The 10,963-nt window shown below is 40.1% G+C and overlaps 1 protein-coding gene across 1 annotated transcript in view; it reads right to left on the bottom strand.

Moving 5' to 3' along the window:
* Positions 1 to 10,963, bottom strand: part of FAM19A1 (family with sequence similarity 19 member A1, C-C motif chemokine like) — a 226,004-nt gene that overhangs the window by 12,428 nt on the left and 202,613 nt on the right. Inside the window, exon 4 of the mRNA XM_017747208.1 lies at positions 4,541 to 4,665. Coding sequence (XP_017602697.1) covers positions 4,541 to 4,665 — 125 coding nt within the window. The remainder of the gene's footprint in view (positions 1 to 4,540; positions 4,666 to 10,963) is intronic.

The raw sequence follows: 10,963 nt of genomic DNA, 5'->3' as shown, positions 1-10,963 counted from the left end.
TCAGTTATGCTTAATATGTTAATTTTTTAATATATTCTTTTAGAAAAGAAAGACCCAGGCTCTGTGGCATATAGCTGATTGATACAGCTGAATTTAAATATAATACTGGAGGGGTGTGTGTCTTTTAGCACTGCAGGGGTGTAAAAATATGCAAGAGGCAGATCCTGAGCAAGCTCCTGCCTCTGCCTTGGGAGATGCTGGGTGTGCATTAACCACCTGGGCTGGTGGTACTGGAGATCATGGAATCATAGAATGTCTTGGTTTGGCAAGGACACCTTTCACTACACCAGGTTGCTCCAAGCCCTGTCCAACCTGGCCCTGAACACTTCCAGGGACAAGGCAGCCACAGCTTCTCTGGGCACCCTGTGCCAGGGCCTCACCACCCTCACAGGGAAGAATTCCTTCCTAATGTCCAATCTAAATCCACTGTCTGTCAGTCTGAAGCCATTCCCCTTTGTGCTGTCACCTGATGCCCTTGTAAAGAATCTCTCTCCATCTTCCTTGTAGGAGCCCTTCAAGTAAGAAGGACATTCCAGGACAGCTTTGGGCCTGGGGCTGTGCTCACCCCAGCCTTCCACACTCCCCTTCCCAGAGAGATTCCAGTGATTTCTGCCAGACAAGACAGGCAGGTGCATCCACCTTTCAGGTTTGTTTGGAGCCACACCAGCCCACTCATAGAGAGGGCAGGGTAGGAGTGACTGGCCACAGCAGCTACTCCATGCACTCACCTCGGGTGAGATAACACACCCTGCAACAGACCAAAACCCATTCCTCTTTGTGACTACCACCAAAATCGATCCGAGTGCTGCACTAATGCTGCAAGAAGAAACACCAATGCCCAGATGTTTTTTTAGGATGCTGAAATAAGAACAACTGACTGACAGCAAAAATAGTGCTCTCAAGGAGATTAAAAACCAGTGCTCTCAAGCTTTTGTTACGCTTTTGTTTCTTTCCTCACTGGAACACCCAGATAAATGCCATGAGGGGTTCAGCCCTTTGCCAGGCACCTGGGTCAGCAATGAAACTCACATTGACTTGAATATGATCAGGCTTGGCCATTAAATCAGAGCTACAGGTTATTATCTAAGCATGAGGTGATTGAATGCAGCAGTAAGTATTAAAGCAAGAGAGATTTACAAGAGATCCGGCCTGTTCAAATTGAATGAAACTGAATCCCACCAGTTAAAACTGAAACCTGAAGCAAATGGTTTAAACCAGATTAAACCAGTCAAAACCAGTTCAAACAAGATTAAACTGGTCAGAACAGGGTAAAAATGGCAAAAATCAGTTTAAACCCTTTCAAACCAAATCAAACCAATCAACACCAGTTCAAACTGGCTCAAACTGGTCAGAACCAGTTCAGAAGGGTCAAAAATGGCTCCACCTCATTCAAACTGGTTAAGCCTGATCAAACCAGGTTGTAACAGAAGGCACAAGCTGTGAAGCTAGAGAGGTGCTTTGAGCTGAGCTGCTCTGCCAGTTCCTAACTGATCAACGCATTAATTTCCATCTTCCTGAATATCAGCAGCATCCAGCCCGAGACGCTGCTCTTCTATTTCCACTGGTGCCAGTTGCTGTGCTGAAAGTGCTGATGTGATCTCCAGCAGGTCCTAGTACAGCTCCAAGGGCCCCAGATTTTTGAGGAAAGCATTGAAAGTTATGTTCTTAAACAAATTTAAAAAAACCCAAAAAGGAGTGACGAGGGATTAAAAAAACATTGAAACTGCTCCAGAAATTGAATGACAAAATGATTTCTTTGCAGTGTTTGTCACCTGCCTGACCATCAATAGAAAACAAATTGATTTAAGGAAGCTGTGAGCTTTATAACTTTGGCTTTAAAAACTTAATTAGTGAGTTATGCTAAATGACTAAACACAGAAATAAATGCATGAAAAGGAAGGAATGAAGAATGTGCTGGTAAAGACTTCACTGAGTGTGTTGTCCACCTCCTTTTGACACTAATCACTTTTAATCATGTTTGAGACCTAACCATGAAGTTATGCACTACCCTAGCAAATGATATATACTGTGTATATCCATGTATGCATAAATATATATATATATATACACGTACACACATGCTTATATGTGATTTAGTGTGGGCCTGGAAGGATGTGCTAATGGGTATCTTAATCCCGAGAGTCATAAATGTGAATGTTTTCCTCATCAGGACAGCAGCTGCCCAATGTAAATGTATTTAGTGTAAGGAAAAGCCTTCATTAAAACAGTTTACAGTTTACAGCCTATGGAGACTTGCTGTAGCTTTCTGCCTAATGACCACAGAGAGAACTGGGATGTTGACTGATTTGTCTTGTTTCTTCTGGTTTCTTAACTTCTTTAACTACTCAAATTAGACACACATGGCCCAAACTTGGAACCTGGACTGTGGTCAGGGCAGATTACATTGTAATCTCATTCTCTGCTGCTGTCTGAAATGGCAAAACAAGGAAAAAAAAAGCCTGTTTCAGGATCTGATTGCTTCCATTATTTTATATTTATATTGCTAGACTTGACACAGTGGTATGGATTTGAGCGAAGTTTCAGGGACTAAGAAGTAGAATTTTTCTTTAGAAAATGCAAGAGACAGTTGCTGAGCACATCATGTCATGTTGCCTTTGTCACTTGGGTTCTGTAATGATATTTTAAAGCAACAAAGCAAAATTCTACTGGAAGCAGCACCATAAGGTACTCCCCTCACAAGCTAATTAAAACAACTCCTATGGGTAAATGAAGAAATATTTTTTCAGTTATGAGCACTCACTCTGCAAGTATTTAATTTAAATGAAATACAATAATGCATACTGAATAGATTGGACCATACAGCTGCATATTAATGAAGCTGCTAAATTTCTAGCAATCACTTCTATCGCCTAAAACTAGTTTATATGATGAGGATTGGGGGAGTTAAGAGAAGGACAGCTTCACTGAAGAAAGAAAATGCAATTCCTCAATTATATAACTTGTAGACTGACTGCAGAAGAGCTGAATTATTTTATAAGATACTTCATGTTGCTTCTTAGTTCTCCTGCATCACTTTCTTCCATTTTAACTCCCCAGTAGCCTCACTGGAAAGGACATGTAGTGAGCTTGTGGTTTGGGATTTTTTAATTGCACTGCAAGGCACATACATCACTGGAAAGAAACAACCTTCCAGTGGTGCTTCAGTGGGAACAGATCAGCTGTGGGCACAGAACAATTTGCAGGAACAACACTGCAGGAAGAAACTGAGTCAAGGAATCCCAGTTACCTCCATCCTTCCTCCTTTTCTCTTGGAGGTGACAAAGAGATCATATAGATCTTGTTTTTGGGGCCCCTTACTGCTTCCTACAAAGAAAACCTCCTAAGTCAGTAGGTCTCCTGATAATTTTAGTGTTGGTGTGGCAGAAGGTTCTGCTCCAGAAATGAGGATATGTTGCAATACAAATCATTCATTCTGGGGTAGGTCCTATGGAGGGGAAGAAAAGAATTTCGGTGGCATGGGGATTAGTTAGGGTAAAATCTCCTCCTTCAACAGAAGGCCTAGAAGACATGAAAAATGGCTGGAGTTAGGATTGGAAAGAAAGGAATAAATCAGGAAATCACAACACTAAGCTGCACATTCCTGTGAATTAGCAGCTGGGCATGAATATGTAGAATTTCTCATCAAAAAAGGAAAAAATTCTTGAAAATTCACTCTTTTTCATTTAGCTGGTTTCAAAAGCTATTTTCCAATTCACAGAGAATGAGAATTTATATATTTTAAAAAAAATTTGACAACCATGTCATTTTCTTGGAAAAAAACTTCAATGGTGGTATGAAAATTAGTTAATTAAAATTGTTGAATACAGGTATAGGAGACAGTTTTAAGACAATCGTTGTGAAACAGTTGGACAATGCAAAAGAGAAGCTAGAGTCCATTTCTGAAAAACACTTTTATTCCCAAGGTAATCTCACTGTGGGAGTTTAGGCAGCTCATTCACACTCTCTCTTTGCAGCCCTCTCTCTGCCTTTTCCTGGCAAGGTGTGGTGAAAGCTGTCGTCACCTGTTGGCCTGTGTTACCTGAACCTGCAGCATCTCAAGAGCTTGTCACTAATGGGTTTGTGGGGTTGGAGCAGCTCTGAAGTGAGACCCGAAGTGCAAACAGAGAGCTGAGTCCTCTGCTGCAAAGCACTTGTGCAGCTGCTAATCCAGGTGTGGCCTGGAACAGCCAAGGAATGGATATAGGATCCAGCAGATCCCTTTGAGCTAATAATCTTCCCTTTAGCCACCAGAAAGGGACTCCATGATCTGCATCAGGGTTTTTTTGAGGTGACAATGTCTGTAAGAAAGTGACCCGGCAATTCAGCAGCTCCAACCTGCTGGCTACCAAGCCTGGACCCAGCCGACCAGCTTGATCCATCTAAATTTTCACCAAACTATGGCCAGAAGCACTGGGTGATCATGAAGTGGTCTTTAAGACTTTTACAGCAGACATGATGATGGAAAAGACATGGGTGAGCAGTCATTAGTGACTCCCTTTCCTATTAAATCCTCCTGGGTGCTGACAGAAAGGAGACTTACTCTGGTGGTCTTGATTTTATTGCCAGTCGCACACATCCATCCAGAATTATCAGGCAACGTCTTACATTCCTCTCCTTCTAGGCAGGGCTCCATCTCACACCACCATTTCCCAATCACTATAGAAGCTAAAAGAGAAAAGACAATGTTCACAACTATGTTACAACGGACAAATCTAATTAAATAATATCTCAAGGGTCTAACACTGCAGTTAAAAGGCAGAGTGTCCCTTCAACTGGAGTTTAGTTGTAAGGATTTAATATTTAATTACTTGTTTGGCATCCTATATTGCCGAAGACAGCGCACTGCTTGCCAGAGCATCCTCGTACAGGAGATCTTGTCTGCTCCTGTGCTGTGGCTGCAGGGAATGCTGTGATGGCAGCAATTCTGCTGCAGACCAAAGGACCATCCAGCCTCATAGCCGCTCTCCCTGGATGCCAATCTGATCATCACGGACATGTACAAGAACAAGGCAAGTCTGAAGAGATTTTCCTCAGAATATTCTCCAGGTCTTCAGGACTTGTGGCTCAGTGTACTCCAGGTAAAACTGTCTGCTTTGCTTTCAGGACATGCAGCTGGATTTTTTTTTTATCACAAATCTATCCAGAATTATTTGGACCCATAAAGACTTCTAGCTTTCCCAGTATCCCATCCTAGGGAGCATCACAACTAGAAGTAGAGGGTAAGGTAACAGTGAACAGCAGCAGAAGTTGTTGAAACATGATTATGAATTTTGTAGAAACCATATTATCTCTAGCAGTAACTTTTAATTTCCAAATATTTAACATTGTAAATAATGGCAGCGTTTGGACCCTGTTGTTTGAATTTTATTGGCACATATGTTTACAACCTTGAATGTACCTTAATGAAGTTTCTTGCCTGGGAATTGGTATCTGACTATATCCTTAACTGTATCTTAATGACATTTTTTGTCTGGGGATTTTGATAAACTTTAGCTAACCTTGTAACTGCGAAAAGTTGGCTCATGAGTGGCTCCTTCTGTGGTTTGCTTTTTCTGGCAAGGATTTCATGGTTGCACTCAGGAAGCCTGTCAAAGCTTTCTGCATGATCACTCAAAGAGAGATGCTTAACCCATCCATATCATCCCTCATGGCTCCTTCAAGCCCACAAAATACCTTTGAAGCAGCTGCCTACCTTATACATACATATATATTAATATATATACACACCAGCTGACTGCCATTCAGCTCTGGAAAATGCCCTGTTGTGCATGCATTGATTTAAGGACATTACAGAGCTTATAATTAAATTCTTGAGTATAGAATTGAATAGAATAGTTCAGTTTCAGGGGCCCTACAATGATCATATAGCTCTCAGTGTTGTCTTTTCTGGTTCTTCCCACAGCTTATATCTGATTTTTATAATATAATATATAATTTCTCCATATATACAAGACACAAAAAAAGCCCTTTACACCTGTGCTGGCAAGGCAGTTTAATGATGCTATTCACACACCTTTTTCAGAAGGGTATCATTAATGCTGCTAACAGCAGAGAAAAAAAAATGTCTCTCTTTGCTATGCATGAAAAGGCACAAGGGCTGAATCTGTGCTCTAATAATAGATTGTGCAGTGGGCAAACTGAAAAACCATATCCTGCTAAATACTGGCCTTCACAGCAATCATCAGAGTAGAGCATGCTCAGGATGCATGAGAAGAATTCTGTGACATAGAATCAAAAGTGATGATCATAATTATTTACGAGGAGCAGTGCCGTAGCATTAAGTAACCACAGAGAAGGATCCTATGCTGCGAGGTGCAAAAACCCACAGACCTGAATGCCCTGGCCTGAGGAGCTTACAGTGTAAAACAGAGATATGAGGTGAATACAGACTGAGAGGCAGCATGGAGAAGCAATGCTGTTCATAGCAATTAAAATGATCCCACTACTTATTAATGCTGTTAAATACAGCCCAAGTATTCAGATCTTGACCTTGAAAAACAATCAAATGCAAGGTCAGTGCTGAACCTTAATGGCAACTGATTCATGTAGTGGTGTATAGGTTTTAGTATATAAATATATATATTTGTTAATTTGTGATCACAGTGCAATTGCATCCCAGTGTCTATCAGTGAGCACCCTCACCTCGGCTGAAGACCAGGCTCTTTTGTAACGGAGGAAACTAATGGGGATATTTACAGATGAAAAGCTCCTCTTTGTCTCTAATATGTAAGTAGGCAAAATCCTTTGTAAGTCTGAAGCACTACAGAGCTCACTGTGGTCTAAGTCCTCAGCCCCACACCATGGCAGGGGCGTCCAAAACCCAAAGAAAATTACCTTCTTTGAATCTTGTGTTTTTAGGCTTTCTCTTCTATTAAGAGCTTTTTAGTCTTTAGGACCAGTTGTCTTTCTTGGGCACTACTGATCCTTTGAGTTCTACTTGATTTCAAAGTTTTATACCTCCAGCTCTCTTCAAAGAAGGAGGAAAAAGCTTTAAAATGAATCACAGTTTGCAGCATTTGAGATTGGGTCCACCTGTATGAGGAGGGGAGAAACCTCCCCAGGGAAATGACGCAGCTTCTCTATGTTTAGGTTATGTCACTCTGAGATGAGCTGAAGCAGTCATGTGAGAGAGGGAATTGCTCAAGTTAAGATGTTTCCCCTCAGGGTGGTTTTTATTCAAGAACTCCCAGATCCTGAGGAGGCTGAGCTTCTCAGTGACCCTGATGCCTTGAAGTGGCTACCAGAAAACAGAGGCTAGACAAGATTAAGAGAATAAAAGTAGGTATTTATTTGAAGGGCCTTCAAAGGTACACCCTGAGCAGTCAAAAGCCTCCGAGGAGCTCCACCCAAGATGGAGCCTGGGTCGTGGGTTCTTCACACTTCTGTAAGTTTGGTCCATTTGCATATCAGGGTTAATTCTCCAATTATAACATCAGTTCATGATGTAATTACCCCAAGTTTTCCCCTCCTCTCAAAGGCTTTTGGTTTACATACTTTGGGACCTGGGACAACAAAGTGTCCTTGAAGTGCAAACCTAGAGAGGGTTTGTTACACCTAACCAGCATGAGAGAGCAGTAGCTAACAGGCCATATGAAATTTAGACTTACATACTAGGCAGTACAGGATTGAAAAATACAGAAGTTAAAACCTAAGACATCAGCCTGAACAGCTCATTCTGGGTGAGAATTATGGATTCCTGTTAATCACCAAGCAGCACAGGCTGTGAATGCTCACATCAGTAATGCTCTGGAGTGCTTCTCATTGTGTTCTCAATGTCTGGGGACTACACAAAGCACAAGAGTTTCTTCATGCAGGGCTGCATTGACTGAGACAGATCCCTCTGCCATGGGGAGAGGAAAAGGATAGGAAAAGAAGAGCCTTGACTACTTCTGCTTTGCTTGTGTTTTGTTTGAGTGCTTTTCTTTTTTCCCCATCTCCTTCTAGGTTAAATAAGTGACTGCTTATATCTTAACTGTTTTCAAGAAAATGCCTCTTTTAAAAGAATGTTAAACTCTAAACATATGACTAATGGAGCTGGGGAACTCAGGAAATTCTCAAGCTTTCTTTTCCAGCCTGATTCACACCATTTTTTAAAATCTTTGTTTGCAAAGCCATAGAATAATTTTGATCAAAATATTTAACTTTTGATGTATTTTGTCTGCATGGATTAACACACAATAAAAGCATTTGGTTGAAATGGCATTTGCTAATCGTGTGCTCCAGAGAAATAAACTACAGATAAGAAGTCTGGAGATCAGATAGAATACAGGGAGAAATCAATAGAATAGGTTATATTTTCTCATGTTTACACAATTCTATTGCATTTTAAAATACATTTGTTCCCAGACATAATGCCCAAAGCCTTAGGTGGCTGCAGGGAAGTGCTAGTTTAGCTTGGATTCAGTGGGATTCAGCCTTCGAAGTTCACGAGAACCTTTGGAGGTTGCACAAGGGTAGTGACTGTTCTTTGATTTGCTCTTGTGCATCGTCTGGAGCACAAAGTTTTAATGCATGAAGGCAGCTGGCTGGGGAAGTTTTCCCCTTGAATTTCAGTATCAACATACTCCATTAAGGGCAATAGAAATGCACTGAACACCTTCACATATCTACACCTAAAAGATCAAATCATCATGGAAACACTAACCCTTCAATCATCTTCCTCTTGAATCAAACAAAGTTTGGAAAAAATACACAATCCATTTGAATAAAGCTGCCTGTTGAAACTCCTGAATTTAGTATGTTTCACATTTCTCAGTCTTCTAAGTCTTGCATTAAACTGATGCTACTCAGTTCCTCAGAGCCGTTTTACAGGTGATTAACAGGACATGGACAGAGAAAATGTGCACACACAGCCCAGACACTCACAGGCACTTGCTTCTGTCATGTTTGGTACTCCTGTGTGTAGAGAAAATGCAAATGGTTTTTTTTTTTTTTCAGATAAAATTCTCCTTTTCTGCATTTGTATTTAGGACATTGCTTTAACAATATGACAGACTCTATATGGCAATAAGTATAAAGACATTGTATCTAACAATGTAACAATAAGACCATCCTCACAGAGTAACAGATAACTTTAATTCATGTTTATGGAATACCCTGAAATATGAAGACAGAGCAAAGTATCATCATGCATTTTTCAACAGCTTAGAGGGAACATGCTATGTATTAAAATGTTCCAAGATTGCTTCTGCAGTTGCCATTATAAAGCCACAGCAGCTCTCTTTTTTCTGTGATAAAGTGCACACATTTTGTTTATATAGAAATAGAATACAAAGGAATGGAGATATTAGATTGTGGTTCCTCCTGATCATAGGTATCGTGTTACTGCAAGGAATAAGAAGCAGAGCTCATTTTCAAAACCAGTACACTCATTGCAGGATGGGAAAGTTTTCCCTGTAAGTATAGAGCATTCCATTTTAATCTCGTTTCCACCAGCAAAGATTGATATAAATAAAATTTAAATAGAGAACACATTTCACAGATGTCAGAAGTGAAAAAGACTTTGTCAGCTTAATGAAAAGATATCAATTTTCTCCACTTTATTCAATATATTGTGAGTCATTTTCTAAATGGATTAGATTAAAGGAAAGTTCAAACTCCCTGTGAGAGATTCTTGCGCTGATGGAGATTTTGGCAATAGTAACAGCACAGAGGTGGATAAAATCTTTCAAGAAATTTGGGGTTTTTTGGAAAAAAAGGATATAAACCAGAATGGGAGAAACTGTAACCCTGTGCTCAACTACTCCTTATACAACAAAATCTCAGAGAATTGAATGAGACATGCAGTTTCTCTTCGTTTATTGGGACGTCACGGGGAGCAGAATGAATTACAGAGGTAGGAACACACTTTCTGGGAGGATGAGAAAACTGGACTGAAAGAAAGTGTCATCTGAAGGGTTATATATTTCATAAACAGTCTGAGATAGCAGCCACTTTGGGAGCTGTAGAGCAGTAATCTGATAAATTAAAGAATACAAATCCGAAACAAAACATTTCAGGTTGAATATTGCTATCTGGGAGAAATACAGGATGTTTCCTACAGGGAATCCAAACTATCAAACTCTTTACTTTAATTCAATCTTACTCAATTTTGGAAGTATCAATCTAACGTTCCTGCTGTGCAGTGCTTCACAGACTTTGATAACAGACCTCTCATAGTTCTGGGAAAATGGACATTTCTCCTGTTTAAAGTATAAGCACAGTGCAATCAGTCTGGCAAGCGGTGTCTCATATCCCTAATTGCCTGAAATTCAGTCTTGCTGAGTTAATTTAATATTTTTTAATTGTAGTAAACATTAAAAAGACATCAGCATACTAAACTTCTTTTTTTTTTTTTTGAACACACTGATCTTTGCAATATTCCCCAGGTTTTTTTTTAAATGTTTTATTAATTCACTGGCAGAGTTGAAAGAATTGAAGATTTTTTTTTTTTTCCACTCAGAATTCTTGATTCTCCATTGTAAAATATTCAGCAGCTAGAGTAAGGTATTTTTAAGAGTGTATTACATGTCTGAACAACACTGTGGGCTGCACCATTAAATATGAAAGGACAGATTAGATGCAAAGAATCCATGAAAAATTTCCTTTTAAGATCTGCATAAACCAGCAAAAAAGGGTGCTAATTCGACAGCATGAGAAGACTCACTAGTGAAAAACCACTTACACTGGCATTTCCTAGCAGCCAACACACTGTTAGGTAAATTAGGAAAAACGACATAAACACGTTGTGTACTTCCCCCCTAACAATGTGACTAATAGAGGTGGTGTTGGCTAATGGCCTGAGAAGCAGAAACTCCCAGGGCTTGTTTAATCCCAGATCTGCTTCTCACTTTCTCTATTACTACAGGTAAATCATCTCCTTGCTATTCCAGTTGGCCATTTGCAATTTTATTTACTTAAGAGGATGAGTTATTCTTGCCATGCTTCCTTGTATGTTCCCCTCTGTCTCTCCTGCCCTGATGAA

This window comes from Corvus brachyrhynchos, unplaced genomic scaffold (assembly GCF_000691975.1).
Source record: "Corvus brachyrhynchos isolate BGI_N302 unplaced genomic scaffold, ASM69197v1 scaffold91, whole genome shotgun sequence".
In the NCBI taxonomy this organism is placed as follows: domain Eukaryota; kingdom Metazoa; phylum Chordata; class Aves; order Passeriformes; family Corvidae; genus Corvus; species Corvus brachyrhynchos.
The sequence above is the reverse complement of the archived record's forward strand: the minus strand, read 5'-3'. Positions and strand labels throughout refer to the sequence as shown.